General features: G+C 46.7%; 1 protein-coding gene across 1 annotated transcript in view; it reads left to right on the top strand.

Moving 5' to 3' along the window:
• The window catches only part of SORD (sorbitol dehydrogenase), a 35,491-nt gene extending 19,136 nt beyond the window's left edge, over positions 1-16,355 (top strand). The window contains exons 5-9 of the mRNA XM_005877526.2: positions 4,181-4,299; positions 10,159-10,224; positions 11,195-11,370; positions 14,032-14,153; positions 15,031-16,355. Of these exons, the coding sequence (XP_005877588.1) occupies positions 4,181-4,299; positions 10,159-10,224; positions 11,195-11,370; positions 14,032-14,153; positions 15,031-15,196 (649 nt within the window). The 3' untranslated portion in view covers positions 15,197-16,355. The remainder of the gene's footprint in view (positions 1-4,180; positions 4,300-10,158; positions 10,225-11,194; positions 11,371-14,031; positions 14,154-15,030) is intronic.
• Positions 16,356-19,882: the final 3,527 nt, after the last annotated feature.

Below are 19,882 nucleotides of genomic sequence, written 5' to 3'. Positions count from 1 at the left end.
GTATCTGCCCATGAGCCTGTGCCCCCTCACAGCACCTCTGTGCCTGCTCCTGTTTTCCTCTCCAGGTGATCGCGTTGCCATCGAGCCTGGTGCTCCTCGAGAAATCGATGAATTTTGCAAGATTGGCCGATACAACCTGTCACCAACCATCTTCTTCTGTGCCACGCCCCCCGATGATGGGAACCTCTGCCGGTTCTATAAGCACGATGCCAACTTCTGCTACAAGTTAGTGCCCAGCCCAGCCTTGCCACCTGGGACCTCTCTCCCTCCATTTGTTTGGTGTTCTTTCTTCTACTTTCCTGTGGTAACTTGGTTCTTTTTAGCACTTAATTCCAGACATGAGGCATCTCCATAGTGGGCCTGCTCTCCTGGGTGGGCGGAGGGAGGGCAGGCTGACTAGCACTAAGACTGACTCACAGTGCTTGGTTTTAGTCTTTCAGTCTAACTTTCCCTCACCCAGAGCAGCAATAGAAAACGGTCGCTAAAGTCACTCACTCCTTTCCAGCCATCCTGGTGATAACTTGTTGTGGTTCATCTTCCATTATTGGTTTCCACTGCAGCTACAGGAGAACTTTTAACAGCAGTGGCCTTGTGGGGGGCTTACTGAGGAGGCCTGGCAAGGAGCCAGCACAGGACTTTGGGGCCCTGGATTCACTCCCTCCTAGCGAGTAACTGGGGAAATGACTTAACCTTCCTCTGCTTCAGATGATTAAATAAGACAATGCATGGAAAGTCACAGTTATTATTACTATGTGCCGGGCCATGTGCTAGTAAGTGCTTTGCACGCCTTATCTTACTCCGAAAGGACAGTGATGAGGTGGGCACCAGGTCTGCAGTCTATTTATTATTTATTTATTTAGTTAGTTTTACTTTTTTGTTAATCCTCACCTGAGGATATTTTCCCATTGATCTTTTAGAGAGAGTGGAAGAGAGAGGGAAAGACAGAGAGAAACATCAATGTGAGAGAAACACATCGATTGGTTGCCTCTTGCTCGAGCCCCAGCCAGGGCCTGGGCCAGGGAGGAGCCTGCAACCAAGGAACATACCCTTGACTGGAATCAAACCCGGGACCCTTTGGTCCACAGGCCGATGCTCTATCCACTGAACCAAACCAGCCAGGGCCCAGTTGTGCAGTTTATTGCAAGAGTTAGCAGAGGCAGGAGGAGGCTAACAGGCTTGGCACAGAGCAGAACCAGGAGTCAAGCTGTGATTCTTGAACTCCTGCCCTGTGTTCACTGCACGACCCCAACATTCAAAATGGTTTTGGGGTGAGAAGTTGTGTCTGGCTGGCAGAAGCAGAGTGCTGTACCTCCTACATGGCCCCAGCCCTTGGAGCTCTGGGGTGCTGCTGTGCCACTTTCCTTCTGATTCCTCCCACCCCAGCCCGGCCCCAGCAGTGGCGCTGTCAGCCAGGATGGGGCTTGTCCGATGGAGGCTTGATGCCAATCACAAGGGCAGTCTGACAGATCTGAGTTTTCAAGTGCCCACTGGAAACCTTGAGAGGAGTCACAGGCTGGAGACCTCATGATGAGTTTAATTAAGTCAACATCCAAACCTGCTCTAGAAGAAAACAGGTTTTGTGGGCAGAGTCCACCTTTTAGCAAGTAGTTCCAGAACCACCTTTCCTGGGCCCTTTCCAACTCAGGGCACCAAACAAAGTTTTTGTTGAAGGCAGAAGAACAAAGAGGTAAAGCTCGAAACTAACCACTAATCTCTGCCATTTACCAACAGCGTGACCTTGAACAAGTTACTTAAACTTGGTAAACTCAGTATCCTTGCCTGTAAAATGGAGATGATAATAGAACCAATCTGATGAAATGCATAGAATTGACAGGATTTAATGAGAAAAGCATATCAAGTGCTCAACATGAGTCCTGGCACAAAGGAGGTGCTCAATAAATGGTGCCATCATGTCATAGCCATGGCCTTGAGTCCAGGGGTTAGAACAGGGTTAGCCCGGAAAGACAGCCTTGGGCTGGGGAGGCGTGAGGGATGCTTTGTAGGGAATGCTGTGGGAGGGTGTTCCGGCTGGCGATGGTGATGGGAGGAAGGGGGAGGCCCTCTAGGGGACATGCAACCCCTGCCTCTCCTCTCCTCGCAGGGTTCTTTCTGGCTGTGTCCCCAGCCCATGGGCGCAAGCCCTTCTCTCTGGTTTCTCTACCAGTCTATTTATTTTCCTACCCACCTTATTCAGTTTATCTTCCTGCTTCCTCCTTGGCTTAATTATTCTTTAACCCTTTTGCCTGTTCCCTGAACCCTATTGTGAAAACCACCAAATTGCCTTGTCATTCTCTGGTGTTTATAGTCATGAAAGATTAGGGCTGGGAAGACACTCATCTTTCCTTCTCATCCCCCTCCTCCCTCAACCCCCAGTGAACAAATTTGGGAAAGGATGACCCAGTAACTCTCTCAAGGTCAGTGGCAAAGGGGCTGAGCCCCAGGACTCCCCCTGGCGCTTCTGCCTCCATGCTGCTGGCTATGGCTGCATGTGTGAGATCTCCCAGATTGCAATCCTCTCTTAGCACCATCCCCAGTCCCTTTATCCTTGGTGCTCTCATTCCAAAGGGAAGTCAGAGTGAAGGGGAGAGAAGCACGCAGCTCCTGACCAAAGGCCACCCTCAGGTTAGATCCAATACAAGCTTTAGGGAAGGCCCAACTGGGAAGGGGCAGATGTGTCTGAGAGGGTGTGGTTGGCAGTTCATGAGAGTGGGAATTTTCATGATTCCATTTCCAACTTTTTTTCATAGAGTTGATGGGGTGAGTAGAAGGGGTGATGACAGCACTCAGAGCAGGAGGGTGGATAGGAGTGGGGAAATGATGTGAGAGAAGCAGAGGGGAGGGAAGAAAAGGGTGTTGGGTGGCAGCCAGGCCATCTGCAGGCCTTGCTATTTATTCTTTGGGGATCGTGAACCATGACAGAAGGTAATGAGGATGAGCACATGGTTTGGCTGCCACTGTTATTTCTTTTTGGAACTTGAGGGTTTTCTTTCTTTCTTTTTTTAAAGATATTTTACTGATTTTTGGAGAGACAGGAAAGGAGAGGGAGAGAAACATTGATGTGATAGTGCAACATCAATCAGCTGCCTTCTACACACACCCTACTGGAGATCAAGCCGGAAACCCGAACATGTACCCTACAAAGAAACGAACCAGTGACCTCTGGGTGCTTGGGACGAAGCCCAACCAACTGAACCACACCAGCCAAGGCTGGAACTTGAGGGGTTTGTTTTTGGTGTTGTTTGTTTTTTTTTAACTTGAGGGTTTTTATGTGGAGTTTTTGGAGGCACTGAATAAATAAATACTGGACGGTTAAGAACTAGCAGAAATTAAATATTAACTACAGAGCTATTTGTACCAAGAGTCAGCTAATAATGGGACTGGCAGAGAATGTGGAATCAGGAGCCCTGGGTTCAAACCTTGCTTTTCCACCCACTAGCATTTTAACCTTGGGCAAGTCTCTTAATGTCATTGAGCTTCAGTTTTCTCTTCTGTAAAATGAAGGTAAAAATAAAGCCTGTCCTTCTCACCTAACAAGGTCATGGTGAGGATTAAATGAGATAATGGAAGAGAAAGCTGGCTAATCTGTAAAGCCTTAGGCAAATGTTTGCTGTCATCATCAGTAGGATGGTTAAAAGGATCAAGATACCCGTGGACTTGGAAGTGAAAACCAAGAGCCCCGTGGTGAAGGAAGGTGACACAGCATTTCACCAGCTGTGTACAGACAGGTGCTTTCCCCACCTTACCCAGGCCCGGGACAGCCAGGCAGCTGCTGCCATCCGATGTGGTTCTTCTGGAACGTGTAATGGGGAGACAATGAACAGAGTGACGCCAGCTTCTAAATCACTATTTTTCAAAGCTGCTGATAGTCGGGATTGCTTGAGAGAAAAAAAATGAGATGCTGGGATGAGGCTTATGGGTATGCTGTATCTGGTTTCAATTTCAAATCCTTTGAGCCTCTCACTAGTTTTGAACCTTTAGAGCAAGTTATTTAATCCTCCAAGCCTCAGTTTCCTTGTCTGTAAAATAGGAATAATACTACCTACTACATGTAATCTGAGGATTTACATGAGTGAATTTACATAAATTGCTTAGCACATTGCCCGCCACATAAATAAATGCTCAATAAATGATTGTCAACCCAGAGGGACTAACTGAGTGTGTTGAACGGCTGACTCCCCAGGCTTCCTGACAATGTCACCTTTGAGGAAGGGGCCCTGATTGAGCCACTGTCTGTGGGGATCCATACCTGCCGGCGAGCTGGAGTCACCCTGGGGAACAAGGTCTTTGTATGCGGAGCTGGTAAGAAACAGACGATACCCTACTTATGAGTTCATTAAGGGAGAATGTGGGGGCACCTCTGCCCATCTCATTCCCCCTCCAAAGGATGAAATTTGAAATTGGTCCTGGGATCTTTCTGGGTAGGAAAGGATTACAATGTCCCATTCCCCCAGTGGCTAGCACTTTGCTAAATAAATGAATATCTGCAGAAATGATGTTATTTCCTAGGCAACAGGACCCTTTTATTTGTTTAAAGAATGCAACCTGGGATTACATTTCAACCCTTGACAGGAAACTAGGGAAATATTTTAAAAATATTTGTATTGATTTCAGAGAGGAAAGAAGAGGGAGAGAGACAGAAACATCAATGATGAGAGAGTCACATTGGTTGGTTGCCTTCTGCATGCACCCCAACCAGGGCCAAGGATCAAGCCTGCAACCTATGTATGTGCCCTTGACCGGAATTGAACCTGGGACCCTTTAGTCCACAGGCCGACACTCTATTCACTGAGCCAAACTGGCTAGGGCTAGGGAATTATTTTTGATAGTAAAGGGAAGAACAACTTTGGAAAACTTCTAAATCATACCAGAGAAGTGGCCTTCTGGTCCATCCAGGAATGAGGTGGGCCCTGCTCACCACCAGTGAAAGGAGTAGAGCCCAGCCCCGCCATGAGCCAGCACTCTGCTTGCACTGGGAAGCTGCCTTCTCTCCTCCACCCAAACAAACCCTAGCAGCCTCAGATGGAATCACTCTAGACTTCTAACTGCTGGTGACTTAGACAACATGCTCCTACTCCTGTTGGGTATGATCTGGTGTTCCTCATACACTTTGGGAGGGAGGGTGTATAATTGACATGTAACGTTAGTTTCAGGTGTACAATGTAATTACTTGATATTTGTATATACAGGTGACTTGTGAACAACACTGGGGTTAGGGACATCCACATATAAGTTTTGATTCCCCCAAAACTTTACTAATAGCTTACGGTTGACTGGAAGCTTCACCAATAACATAAACCAGGGGTCCTCAAATTTTTTAAACAGGGGGCCAGTTCACTGTCCCTCAGACCGTTGGAGGGCCGGACTATAGTTTAAAAAAAAACTATGAACAAATTCCTATGCACACTGCACATATCTTATTTTGAAGTAAAAAAACAAAATGGGAACAAATACAATATTTGTATTTGCATGTGGCCCGCGGACCATAGTTTGGGGACCCCTGACATAAACAGTCTATTAAAACATATTTTGCATGTTACATGTATTACAATAAAGTAAGCTAGAGAAAAACAAATGTTAAGAAAATCATAAGATAGAGAAAACACATTTATAGTACTGTAGGTGTTTATTTAAAAAAAATCAGCATATAAGTTGGACCTGCATGGTTCAAACCTTTGTTGTTCAAGGGTCAACAGTATTGCAAAATGACCACCACAATAAGTCTAGTTAATATCTATCACTAGATGGTTACCAAGTTTCCTTTACTTGGGATGAGAACTTTTAAGATTTACTCTCTTAGAAATTTTCAAATATGCAATACAGTATTATTAACTACTAGAGGCCCGGTGCACAAAAATTCATGCACTCGGGGGAGGGGGGGCAGGGGTGGTGTCCCTCAGCCCGGCCTGCACCCTCTCGCAGTCCAGGAGCCCTTGGGGGATGTCCACCTGCTGGCTTAGGCCCGTGCCCTGAGAGATCAGACATCCCTCTGGCAGCTTGGGAGGCCTTGAGGGATGTCCAACTAACAACTTGGGCCTGGTCCCCTGTGCTGGCCAACCATGAGCTGGCTTCTGGCTGAGCAGCACTCATCCTGTGGAAGCTCACTGACCACCAGGTGGTAGCTCCTGTATTGAGCGTCTGCCTCCTGGTGGTCAGTGCACGTCATAGCGACCAGTTGTTCCCGTCAATTTGCATATTACCCTTTTATTATATAGGACTAGAGGCCCAGTGCACAAAAATTTGTGCACTCGGGGGGGGGGGTCCCTCAGCCCGGCCTGTGACCTCTCGCAGTCTGGGACCCCTCGGGGGATGTCCACCTGCTGGCTTAGGCCCACTCCCCGGGGGATTGGGCCTAAGCTGGCAGTCAGACATCCCTCTGGCAGCCCGGGAGCCCTCGGGGGATGTCCACTTGCCAGCAGGGAGCAGGCCTAAGCTGCAGTCGGACATCCTTAGCACTGCTGAGGAGGGGGAGAGGATCCCACCACCACCGCTGTACTGGCAGCCATCAGCCTGGCTTGTGGCTGAGCAGAGCTCTTCCCATGTGAGAGCGCCCTGACCACCAGAGGGCAGCTCCTGCATTGAGCGTCTGCCCCCTGGTGGTCAGTGTGTGTCATAGTGACCAGTCATTCCCAGTTGTTCTACTGTTAGGGTCAATTTGCATATTACCCTTTTATTATATAGGATAGTTACCATGCTACACATTATATCCACATGACTTATTTATAACTGAAAGTTTGTACCTTTTGACCCCCTTTACCCATTTCACTCACCCTCTCACTCCCTTCCTCTAGCAACCACCCTGTTCTCTATATCTTTTAGCTTGGGATTTTTTGTTTGTATTAGAGTCCGCATAAAGTGAAATCATATGGTATTTATCTTTCTCCATATGATATTTGTTTTTCTCTGTCTGACTTATTTTACTTAGCATAATGCCCTCAAAGGCCATCCATGTTGTCACAAATAGCAAGATTTCCTTATTTTTATGGCTGAGTAATATTTCATTGTATATATACCATATCTTCTTTATCCACTCATCCATTGATGGACACTTAAGTTGTTTCGATGTCTTGGCTATTGTAAACAATACTGCAATGACCATGGTGGCACACACATCTTTTTGAGTTAGTGTTTTCTTTTCTTTTTTTTTTTTTTTTTCAGATAAATACTCAGAAGTGGAATTGCTGGATCACTTAATAGTTGTATTTTTAGTTTTTTTGAGGAATCTCCATACTGTTTTCCATAGTGGCTGCACCAATTTAAAATACCACCAATAGTGTATGAAGGTTCCCTTTTCTGCACATCTTCCCAACACCTGCTATTTCTTATTTTTTATAATAGCAGCCATTGTAACAGATCTGAGGTGATAGTTCATTGTTTTTTTGATTTGCATTTCCCTAATAATTAGTGATGTTAAACACTTTTTTCTATGTACCTATTGGCCATTTGTATGTCTTCTTTGAAAAAATGTCTATTCAGATCCTCTGCCCACTTTTTGTTGTTGTTATTGTTAATCCTCATTTGAGGAAGTTTTTTCTGTTGATTTTTAGGGAGATTGAAAGGGAAGTAGCAAGGGACAGAGAGAGACAGATAGGCACTGATGTGAGAGAGGCACATTGATTGGTTGCCTCCCATACATTCCCCAGGCCAGGGATTGAACCTGCAACCCAGGTATGTGCCCTTGACCAGGAAATAATTGAATTATTTATTATTTATGTTGAGTTGTATGAGTTCTTTATATCTTTTGGATATTAACTCCTTAACAAATAGTATATGGTTTGCAAATATTTTTTCCTATATGGTAGATTGCCTTTTTCAAAAATATATATATTTTATTGATTTTTTTACAGAAAGGAAGGGAGAGGGATAGAGAGTTAAAAACATAGATGAAAGAGAAACATCGATCAGCTGCCTCCTGCCCACTCCCTACTGAGTATGTGCCCACAACCAAGGTACATGCCCTTGACCGGAATCGAACCTGGGACCTTTGAGTCCACAGGCAGATGCTCTATCCACTGAGCCAAACCGGTTAGGGCTAGATTGCCTTTTTCATTATTGACGGTTTCTTTTGCTGTGCAGAAGCTTTTTAGTTTGATATAGTCCTACCTGTTTATTTTTGCTTTTATTGCCTTTGCTTTTGGTGTCAAATCCAAAAAAATTTGCCAAGACTGATGTCAAGGAGCTTACTGCCTATATTTTCGTCTAGGAGTTTTATAGTTTCAGGTCTATGTTCAAGACTTCAATCCATTTTGAGTTAATCCTCACACAATTTTGTGAATAATTTTTCTTTTCTTTATTAAAAAATATTTTTATTCACTTCAGAGAAGAAGGGAGAGGGAGAAAGAAATAGAAACATCAATGATGAGAGAGAATCATTGATCAGCTACCTCCTGTACACCCCACACTGGGACCAAGCCTGCAACCCGGACATGTGCCCTGACCGGGAATCTAACCACGACCTCCTGGTTTATATGTCGACGCTCAACCACTGAGCGACACTGGCTGGGCGCTGATTTTTCTTTGGCAGAGCCAAATACATGACCACAGGGCTTCCTAAGTACGGTGATGGGTATAGAACAGACTTGCTTCAGTATGCGAGCAGGCCGTCGGATTCAGGTGACAGATTTTTAAAATACCTTTTTGCCCCTTTTTGTTATAGGCAGAAAAGATAAGTCAGCCCAGCTGGAGTGGCTCAGGTGGGTTGGAGCCTTATCCTGTACATCAAAAGTTGCCAGTTCGATTCTCAGTCAGGGCACATACCTGGTTCAATCCCCGGTTGGGGCATATATGGAAGGCAACTAATCATTTCTTTCTCCCTCTTTCCCTCTCTCTCTAAACATGTCCTCAGGAGAGGATTAAAGGGAAAAAAAAGACAAGTCATACACACCATATGTGCATACACAGAAATTTACCCATAGACCCATCAGCCCAAGAGAATCACTATTAACATTTTGGTGTAGAGCCTTTCTTTTCTTTTCTTTTCTTTTCTTTTCTTTTCTTTTCTTTTCTTTTCTTTTCTTTTTTTCACTAAGATCATGTTGAATATACTTTTTTATTCTTTAACTACTCTTTTAAAAAATATATATTATTAACATTTTTTTCATGTCAGATATAAAAGAGTTATGACATAATTTTTTTTATTAACTGTGTAGTATCCCACAGTAGTTTATTTAATTAATTCCTTTGTTGGTCATTTCAGGTATTTTCCAGTGTTTTGCTTTCTAGGGGAACTCACAAAATTATTTTCCAAAAAGAAAATCCCCAAAGATTTTCTGAAAAGCCTTATTTTGTGGATTTTTGTATTAAAACCATCATGCCATCTAGCAGGTAGATACTGTGGGGAAGCAGGTGGTCTCCAAGCTGATTCTTAGTCACCTGAACATCTTGGGGCTGCCTGAACAGCTGCCTCAACTCAGGGAGCCAGCTCACTTAAGGATACTCCAGGCTGGTCCTCGCAGGGCACATAAAACAATATGTCTCTCCTTGGGAAGGTGTGATGGGTTCTAGGGAGGTAGGGGTCAAAGAGAGAACAGGAAAATGTATCCAGACCTTCTGAGATAACCTCTGAGAAAATGTATGCTTCCTTGAACCCTCTGGTTCTTTGACATTATCCCCACACAGTACCAAAGAGTAAGTGGAAAGTTGATAACTCTGTTAAGGAGAATACCAAGCAGAATCCAGCCCTACAAGCAAATAATTCCTCATGTACTTATTTACTCGTGATTCAGTAAACTGTTGTTAAGATCTCATTATGTGTCAGGCACTAGGATAGATGCTAGAGGTATACAAAAGATATGGCTCTTGGCTCCAGATAATGTGTTTCCGTTGATTCAGTGATCTGAAGACCCAAAACTATAATTAATCTTACAGATAACTAACTTGCTCAATTTCACTTCTGTAAGTGCTTTGTGCAAACTAGGTTCCTCATTCCAAACCCAAAGATGTAATCGATACCTTTGTAATATTTGCCTATATAAGCCTGATGTGCCACCATTTTGGGACTGGGAGATTTGGAGCCATAACTCCCTCTCAGTCACTGGCTTATTAATTAGATGACTCATTAATTTGAAAAAAAAAAAAAGATATGGCTCTTGTTTGGCCTGCAAAGGGGGAAGAACTGTGTTTCATCTTTCACAAACGTCTTCCATTTCCTGCTTTATTTAGGGCCAATTGGATTGGTCAATTTGCTGGTGGCCAAGGCAATGGGCGCAGCTCAAGTGGTGGTGACTGGTAAGGTTTTCTTTTTAAAAATATCCTTGAGGGGGAAAACAGTTGGGCCTATAGTTTGAGGCAGAAGCATAAGACCTATTCCCTTCAGCGGGTACTGGGTTTCTGAAGGGCTTTCTCCCCTTTTCTCTGGGTTCCAAGGTTGAGAAGCCCACTCAGGGGATGACCAAGTCAGAGCTCAGGAGGACACTCTTCTTTGAAGCTGCTGGGAGAAGGAGACCTGGCTCTTTATGTATGGACCTGAGATGCCCATACTGCCTACTTAGTCCTAAAACGAGGCTCAGCCCTTGGTTCATTTGTCTAAGTCCAGGAGACAGGGGGTGTGTTTGTGTGTATATATGTGATGTGAAGTTAGTGGGAAGTATAATATATTTATAAGGATGTTTGTGTGTGAGGTGTGTGCTATGAGTGAGAGACATGAGTGTATATGTGTGAGCTGAGGGTATCCAACAGCATGTGTGGGTGTGTTTGGAAGCACATGGGGTATCAAAGGGTGTGTGTATGTGGAGAAGGCATCTGTTAGAGAGAATATTTGTGTGTGTGTAAGGTATCTGAGAGTGTGCATATGTGTGAGAAGAGGTTATCACAGTATGTGTGGATGAGTGTGTAGAGTTGTGTGGTGTGCAGGTTTGTGGATGAATAGGGTAGTGGGAATGCAGAAGGGTGTGAGGAGAAGCTATCAGAGTGTGTATAGAAGGTATCTGTGAAAGTGTGTGTTTGAAGAGAGTGTGTGCGCGCGTGTAATTAGATATGTGTGTGTATGGGAGTGTGTGAAAAATATGTTTTTACTGATTTTAGAGAAAGAGGGAGAGAAACGTCAATTGGCTGCCTCCTGCAAGCCCCCTACTGGGATGGAGCCCAGTGCACGGGACTGCGCTCAACCAACTAAGCCAGGGCTGCACCTCCGTTTTAATTTTCTTTCTAATCCGACATCCAGTTTCTCAGTTTGAAGAAAACCTTTTTTCGACTTTAGATCTGTCTGCCTCTCGGTTGTCTAAAGCCAAGGAAGTTGGGGCTGACTTTGTCCTCCAGATCACCAAGGAGAGCCCGCAGGAAATCGCCAGTAAAGTGGAAGGTCTCCTGGGGTGCAAGCCAGAAGTCACCATCGAGTGCACTGGGGCGGAGGCCGCCATCCAGGCGGGCATCTACGTGAGTGGGATGTGGGCAGGGCTGGGAATCCATGGGGGTAGTGAACTGAGAAGTCAGGGGTCCTAGGATCAAGCTTCTCTACAGCCTTGCTCTGTGGTCCCCCATCGAAATTAAGTGATTTCTTTGTATCTCTGCTTTCTTATCTCTCTTGTGGAGATAGTGGCACTTGCCTAACATTCACATTGGGTAATTGTGAGGGTTAAACAAGGTAACAAATATACACAGTCCTTGGAAGATAAGTGACCCACACGTCAGGGTTTTCTGTCCCGACCATATCTGTGATCATAAAAGTTGTACTCTTGATAAAGGATCAGTAGGAGGAACGGGGAAGCGTGTCTTAAGTGTGGGAAACTCTTATCCTGTTTTATTGAGGAAAACTGTGGTCTTTAAGTCATTTAGAAAGTGACAGCCAATAGTTCACAAAGGTGAGTTTTCAGGGCCACAGTTGGCTACTGTTGTCCTCTCCCAGAATTAGGAGGGGATGTGCTATCAATACCTGGTAAGTCCCTCTTGGACTCACCTGTAATTTATGAGAAGTTGGCAGGGAGGTGGAGAGGGGAAGTAGCATTGACATGTCAAAGTATGAGGAAAAGAGGAGACAAAGAATACGTTCCAGGTTCCAAGCCTCACCGTGTGCCAGGTTTTCTGCTAGGTGTTTTATAAACATGATATCCCCAATCTGCACAGTAGCCTTGAAATGAGTCATCATATTACGAGAGGTCTAGTGGCTTGCCTTGAGCACACTTCCCCAATGCCTGTGCTTTCCTTACTCTGCCCGCTGCTTAGGAGAGGAAGGGAAAGAAAGGACAAGAAGCCCGTGGGCAATCATGCTCAGGTGGGAGGGGTGGGGCTGGGGAGAGCACTGGCTGCACCTGCCACCACGGGGACTCCTGCCCTGCCTCCCAGACTGTTTCCCCACAGCAGTTGGGCTTCCTCCTTCCTTCTGAGTCACAGCTGGGTCACACACAAGGGCACTTGGAACCACGCAAGACATTCCAGGAAAAGCTGAACCCTGAGGTCAGTGTGGCATGGCCCTCCGGCCCGGTACCTGGCAGAGCTGCCAAGCCCTCCTCCTACCAAGATGCCCATGGCATCAGGGACAGATTAAATGGTGACAGGAGGAAGGAACAGATGGCACCCTCGCCCCGGGACCAAGAGAAACCAAAACTCAGAGGTGATGGGTATGATCAGTCAGTTCATGACATGTCTTGGGCACTTCGAGGTCTATGATAGTGAGTGAGGTACGTCTATTGTCTTCAAGTTGTTGGCAGATCAGGCACACCATCACCCCCACCCCCACCCCAGTGCACAGAGAGGCAGTAAAAGACATGGCTTCTCAACTCGAGGCTTTCCTTCCTCTTTTCTCCTGCCTGAAGAGCATCTGGGAACAGCTGGCATCTCCAGCTGTTCACAGTGGGGGCCCAGTTACCAGCCTACCTGAGGTGACCGTGAAGGTAAATGTGACCCAAGAGCCTCACCAGGCCTGAGGCCTGAGCCTCTCCTGAGTGGAGGTGAAGCCATCATGCATGACGGGTGCTGTAGAATGCTACAGGCTGCCCCATCAGCAGGCAGGTTAGGCGGAGGCACCTTGTATGGGCATACCTGAGAGTCCTTTTCCTGCCAGATCATGACTAGGTAATGTTCATGAGGAGAAGTGGCAAATGCGTAGGGTAGAATTGATGTCATCTCCTCCGGGCAGAGGTCACACCGATGAAACAGCAATCAGGTAGCCCAAGCATTCGTCTGTGGCCAGCAAACTGGGATGGCCAGTGTGAGGTGTTCTCCCTCCTCACCAGGTGAAGAGGAAATAGTGGGGAAGCAGTTTTCCTAGAACATTTCTCAGTTTTCTGTGGCTCACTCACAACTTTGACCTCTCGCTCCCACTTTTCCAGTGGATACAGCAACATTTTCCTGCTTCTCCGGAGCAGGCGCAACACAGGAGTTATGTGGAGATTGTCAAGAGAAATTGCACTCTCTGGCCTACTCCAGGAGGGGACTGATAAGGCAGATAGATGTTCAAGGAAGACAAAATCCATTATGACCAATACTATCTGGATGAATGTTTCTGGAACAGAGATATTCCTAAATGCCAGCTTGCACGTATGAGGCAGTTTTTAAACCACAAACTTCCAGTAGTCCTCCTCATTTGTATAGTGCTTAATAGTCCCCACCCCCCCACCCCCCAAGAGGGTGGTTCCTTAGAGGTTTGACAAAAGTCCTGTCTTGTGTGTGGGCACACTGGGGGAGGAGCAGGTGCTGAGATGAGGAAGTAGCTGAAGCCAACATCTGGTATGAGTTAGTAAAGCGTTGAAAGACATGCCAGGGTTGCTAAAGATCAATGTTGTTTGTAGGGGAGATTCTCACTGGGGTCTGGAGGACCTTGGCTATTTCACGGGATGTTGTGGACAGCGAAAATGCTCCCATTTTGCTTGTCTTCCAGTGGTGGAGTGTATTATTTCAGGATTTTTAAGGAAGATGATTACTCAGCTGCTCTGTTGAGTTTGGTCACCGTGTTGAAGAGTTCAGCAGAATAGAGAAAATCATTCCTGGAATTTCTGGATACTCGCCTGATGCAGTCAGAAGATATTTGTAACACTGCTATGCGCGGGAAGTCTGCATTTTCTTATCTTTCAGGTTTTCTTGTTCTTACTTCCTCTTCAGGCCACTTGTCCTGGTGGGACCCTGATGCTTGTAGGACTGGGTTCTGAGATGGTCAATGTGCCCCTAGTGCATGCAGCCATCCGAGAAGTGGATATCAAGGGCGTGTTTCGATACTGCAACACGTGAGTATGTTGTGGGTGAGTGGGGTGGCGAGTGGCCAACAAGACCAGGGCAGGCCTCTGGGACTAAGAGTCTCTGCCTATTTATTCATGACGAGCTCTCTGTGGTCACATGGATAGCCATGCGACATGATAGAGGTCCAAAGAGAGGATTCATTCCTGGTAAAAGAACAGGAGGGCAGAGATGGCAGAGGGAGGAGGGAAGGAGGGGGATTTTAAAACATGCTCTTCTTGGGTCTCTGTCAGGCCCTCTATTTTCCATTTACTTAAGTGGCCTGATGACCATTTTCCCTCTTCAAAGGGAAGAAGGAGGGAAAGGACAACAGCAAGAACTCCTCAAGTCCCTTGCCTCTTACTCCAGAGCCCCAGGGCCCACTCTGGGAAGTGAGAGAGACTTATTGTGCCTCAGCCCACATTCTGTGTCAGCGCCCTCTCCCCTGGGGAGCTCTGTCTAGGACCATGTTCCCCAGTGTTCCTTACTCGCACCTTTAGAGTCTAACCATTCCCTCACCAGAGTGCCAGTTTTCCGGTAAACTCTCTCAGGCTGCGCTGCTAGGGGTGTGGTTGGATTATCCTGGCCTGCCTCCCTAAGGCTTATCTGCCTTTTCACAGTGACCTCCATATGCCCCAGGCCTTCATGCCAAAAGAGTTCTAGGCTTCACGGCAGACACTGAAGAGGGGCCAGTGGGCATTTGGGAACAGCCTCTGAACTCCCAAAGGATAAGTTCTAAGATCATTCCCTCCATTTTTGGTTTGTAGAATTGACCTGGCAGAACCATAGTGCTGTCGGTGAATATGGCCAAGCTGATGTGCTTGGTACATTTGGGGGCCTGGCTCTTTCCTCCTGAAGGTTGAATGTAACGCTTGTGATTTTTTACAGATGGCCGATGGCGATTTCAATGCTTGCATCCAAGTCTGTGAATGTGAAGTCTTTAGTGACCCATAGGTTTCCTCTGGAGAAAGCGCTGGAGGCCTTTGAAACATCCAAAAAGGGTTTGGGGTTGAAAGTCATGATCAAGTGCGACCCCAATGACCAGAATCCCTGATGTTAATTGGGCTCTGCCCTCATTCCCACCCTCTCAGCATCTCAGGGCTAAATGGCTAGGCAAGGGTGGGCTTTAAGGCAGAAGTTTCTTTTAAGTAGTAAGGGTGATTAAAATAATTCATTATAAGCAGAGAGCCTTACACAGAGCAGTTGGTATGCCTTAAACACACAAACAGGGATAGTTTGGAGAAACTTGTAATCAGAATGACCTGTTTCTGCTGAGTCAAGTGAGGGAAGAAATCTGTCCCTTGAGTTCCTGCTTCCATCGTGACTGGTCAGGTGGGGGCTGAGGGGGCTGAGTTATGAAGAGACAACTTTATCGAGACGTAACTGGTCCAGAAGCTGATTTTCAGGAAAATCTGCCCCTCGGGACCTGGGATGAGGGGCTGTCAGCAGTTTTAGCTGAGAGCACAGTGTTTTTAGACATAGGTGCTGTTTGGTTTGATGACAAAGGGAGAATAAGGGACTGACCTGCTGGGTAATTATAAAACCAAAATCCCACATTAGGTCAAACCAACTTATATTCCTCAAATGTAGAAATAGTCAGGGAACATCTCAACACTGAAGTCTGCCTCATTTTCAACCCCTGAGAATTGTGTTTGCAAGGTGAATAGCCACCTTCCTAACCGACCCCCACCCCCAGCCACTGCAGGCTTCTTTGTCACAGGCAACCAGGAGATGCCTGCCTAAGGAGAGTCACAGGGGGCCCTCACAGGAGACCTTAAATCATGCCTTTGATTAGCCAGGAGGGTTTGGTTGATGCACCACAGGAATAGCATCCCCTTCTAGGCTCAAACTCCCACAGGATTATTATACAATTCCATGTAATTCTGGTAACCATAAACAGAAAACCGTCCTCTTCTCAGCCAGTTAAGACCCTTGATGTCTTTCTATCTGAATAATCTCTCTAAAATTGTGACCTTGTTTTAAGTTTACTGTGTAAGAGTCAATCACATTATGCCCATATGTGACTTTAAGATTATTATTCAGGAATGAGGATATAGCAGCTGTGACTTAACTTAGCTGCAGCCATTAATCCCTCGCTCCAGCTGGGGGTGGAGGGTGGCTTCGAAGAGGTTCTGATTTTCTCGTGACCAGGTAAAACTGTGACCTGGAATTCCTCAAACTGCTTTGGGTAATAAATTCTGCTTGTAGTGCCAGGCTGCTGTCATAATTTCTGCCTCTGTTTAAGGAGGAATGGGCTTGGGTTTATCTTTTCACAAAGGGGAGGTCCAAGATTTTTGAAAGCCACACATTTTGTGCATCGAATATAATTTCATTGACTGTCAGAAATTAACATTAATCATCTCTTACAGTAAGCCAAATACATGTGATTATTTTACAGCTAAGGAAATGGAGAAATCAGGTAATTTGCTCAGGTCACACAGTACCTTCTTTTTTTTTTTTTTAGAGCTTTTAAAAAATATTTATGTTTTTATTGATTTTAGATAGAGACAAAGGGAGAGGGGGAGAGAGAGAGAAATGTCGACAAGGAAGAAACAACGATGGGCTGCCTCCTGCATGGCCCCTACTGGGGACTGAGCCCGTAGTAACCTGGGCATGTGCCCTGACCTCTTGGTGCATGGGTCAATGCTCAACCACTGAGCCACACTGACCGGGCACACACTACTTTTCTTATGTCATCTCTGGAGGAGGGTAGGATCTTGAGACTTCCGCCTACACACAATACAAGCACACACTTAGTAGTCACATCGCCCACTATGCCTGCTTTGAGTTCTGTTTAGCTCTAGGGCCAGACTCTCCAGCTGCTTTCTATCAAAACTCTCCCAGCCCAGCTGGATGGCTCAGTGGTTGAGCGCTGACCTATGAAACAGGAGGTCACAGTTTGATTCCTGGTCAGGGCTCATGCCTGGGTTTCGGGCTCCATCCTCAATGCGGGTGTTCAGGAGGCAGCCAATCAATGATTCTCATCATTAATGTTTCTATCTCTCCCTTCCTCTCCAAAATCAATAAAAAGATATTTAAAACAAAATGAAAAAAGCACACACAACTCTCCTCCAGCTTAGTGGAGCAATAGAAATGCTCCTGAAGGAGGTGGACGCACTGTGTGAAGCTCACAAGTAGCCACTTTTCCTCTGAGTTGGTGGAGCCAGGGGGCCACTCAACCTGCAAGGGACTGAGGAGCGTCAGAGGGGACCCCTGGAAAGCCAGGAATACCAAGGATAAAGACGTGTCACTTATACACAATGATAATTGGGCTGGGTCTTCTACGTCAATGTCTTGGAGCCTCGGTTTCCTGGCCTGTTAAATGGGCGTTGCGGCCAAAACCGGTTTGGCTCAGTGGATAGAGCATCGGCCTGCGGACTGAAAGGTCCCAGGTTCGATACCGGTCAAGGGCATGTGCCTTGGTTGCGGGCACATCCCCAATGGGAGGTGTGCAGGAGGCAGCTGGTCGATGTTTCTCTCTCATCAATGTTTCTAGCTCTCTATCCCTCTCCCTTCCTCTCTGTAAAATATCAATAAAAATATATTTTTTTAAAAAAATGGGCGTTGCGATGCCTGCCACACCGGCAACTCTGGAAAATGAAACAGCAGTTCAAGGAATACTTTCCATTTCCAAATCCCCCGAGGGGCTCTAAGCTGCTGTGATTTCACAGCTTCCCAAGCAGGGGCAGAGAGGGTGGCAAGAGATGGTGTGGGTGGGCCACCAAGTCAGTCCTTGGGTGGTGAGGGGGCCTGAGTCAGTGTTGCCGGGCTCCCTTGACACCACATCCTCTGCTTCAAAGGGGCTGCAGGAAGCCCGAGAACTCATCCCAGTGCTTACCTGACGGGGCAATACCATGATCACGAAGAACTCATTCCTCACACCACCCCTAAGCGTTCAATAAATATTGTTAGATTCTGAATCAGTCCCGGAACCAAAATATAAATTTCCCATGAATTTAACAAGCTTTGTGTGCTTTCCCCGCCAGCCTCTGTGTGCTGTGTCACAGGTGCCTGACACCTGGTTCACTTTCAGTCAACACTGAGGACCCCACCCAGCCGACACTCCCAGCACTGGGTAGGGAGTAAGGGTGGAGAGCTGGGAAGAAGGGCCCCGCAGACAAAATAGAGGGTGGAAGGGGAAGGTTGCACCATGGATGTCAAAGGAAAAAGCAGACCCAGCTCTGGACACTCCTTGCTGTCCACCTTTGCTACAGCAGATGCTGATGTGAAGTCACCTCTGGCCTCCCAATCCCCGGTTCTCAGGCCGTGCCAGTCCTACTGTGCAGCACAGTCCTGCCTCTTCCTGGCTCTTGTTTTGCTCCCTCTGGGAGAACAAAGGGGGCCAACGGGAAGTTAGCTGGCCCAGAGTTAAGAGTGGGGAAGCAGATAGGATTGGATATTCGCCTTTTCCCAGAACTGTGCACATGATCTCAGCTGAGGCTTGGAGTACAGAAGCCAGACGGCAGGGCCCACATCCCTTGGTGGCAGGCAGGTCTCCACCATCCCTGTCCCCCTCCACACACCCAGGTCCTCCAGGGCTCCGGAAGGACAGGATGCAGAAGGAGGCTTGGCTCGGAGTTCATCACCAGAGAGAAGTGCCTTCAAAACAGCAGCAGATGTTTCCTGGCGCAGCCACTGCCATATTGGAACTGCACAGTGATGCTCCCACAGCCTCCACCCCTGAGTCAGACATTGAGGTTCTTCCTTGGGCAGCTGACAGTGGCACAGGATATATGGATGCTGTTCTTGCCAAGAGATTGCTCACGGAATCTCACCCTCTGTGGGAACTTCTTGTGGTTACTGGGTAGGAAGAAGCCTCTGTTCTCTGGTCTTGGACCCATGAGGCCTATGAGAGGCAGATGTAAATGATTCAATGCGAACCCAGTCGGTGTGGCTCAGTGGTTGAGCGTCTACCTATGAACCAGGAGATCACAGTTCAATTCCTGGTCAGGGCACATACCCAGGTTGCAGGCTCGATCCCAGTGGGGGTGTGTGCAAGAGACAGCCAATCAATGATTCTCTCTTCTCACTGACGTTTCTATCTCTCCCTCTCCCTTCCTCTCTGAAATCAATAAAAAATATATTAAAAAAATAAAATAAACTTTTTCAAAAAAGGGTTCAATGCCAGGATTTCTAGATCTATCTGACCTGGGCCCGCCAACTCACTGTGTGATTTGCCAAGTCACTTCAATCCGAGCCTTGGTTTTCTCCCTTCTTAATGGCAGTGTTGGGCTAAATCAGCAATTTTCAATCAATGTGCTGCAAGAATTTTTAAAACATGCAATACCTGACTAGTCAGGGGCACTGACCTCTTTTCCCTTAGATTGCCAAATTTAAAAAAAGATAACACAAACCAAGATGGCGGCATAGGTAAACACCGGAGATTGCTGCCGCAAACAACCACTTCAAAAATACAACTAAAAGACGGAACGGACATCACCCAGAACCACAGGAAGGCTGGCTGAGGAGAGATTTTTCAACTAGAAGGAAAGAGAACAGCATACCGAGGCTCAGAGGAGGCGCAGTGTGGAAAATACAAAGGTACGGAGGTGCGTGTGGAGCCGGCTGGTGGCTGAGGGTGCGGTTGTCGTTTTCAATCGCGAGGGAGTCTCAGACTCTGAGCTCCAGATCCGGGCGAGTCTCTAGGGACTCAGACTCAAACAGGAGAAGCGGGATTGTCTGGCATCGGTCGGAACGTGAGGGCAGCTTTCTCTCCGAGGTTTGCAGCGGTTGCTGGGGT

Source organism: Myotis brandtii, unplaced genomic scaffold, assembly GCF_000412655.1.
Source record: "Myotis brandtii unplaced genomic scaffold, ASM41265v1 scaffold521, whole genome shotgun sequence".
Classification (NCBI taxonomy): domain Eukaryota; kingdom Metazoa; phylum Chordata; class Mammalia; order Chiroptera; family Vespertilionidae; genus Myotis; species Myotis brandtii.
The sequence above is the reverse complement of the archived record's forward strand: the minus strand, read 5'-3'. Positions and strand labels throughout refer to the sequence as shown.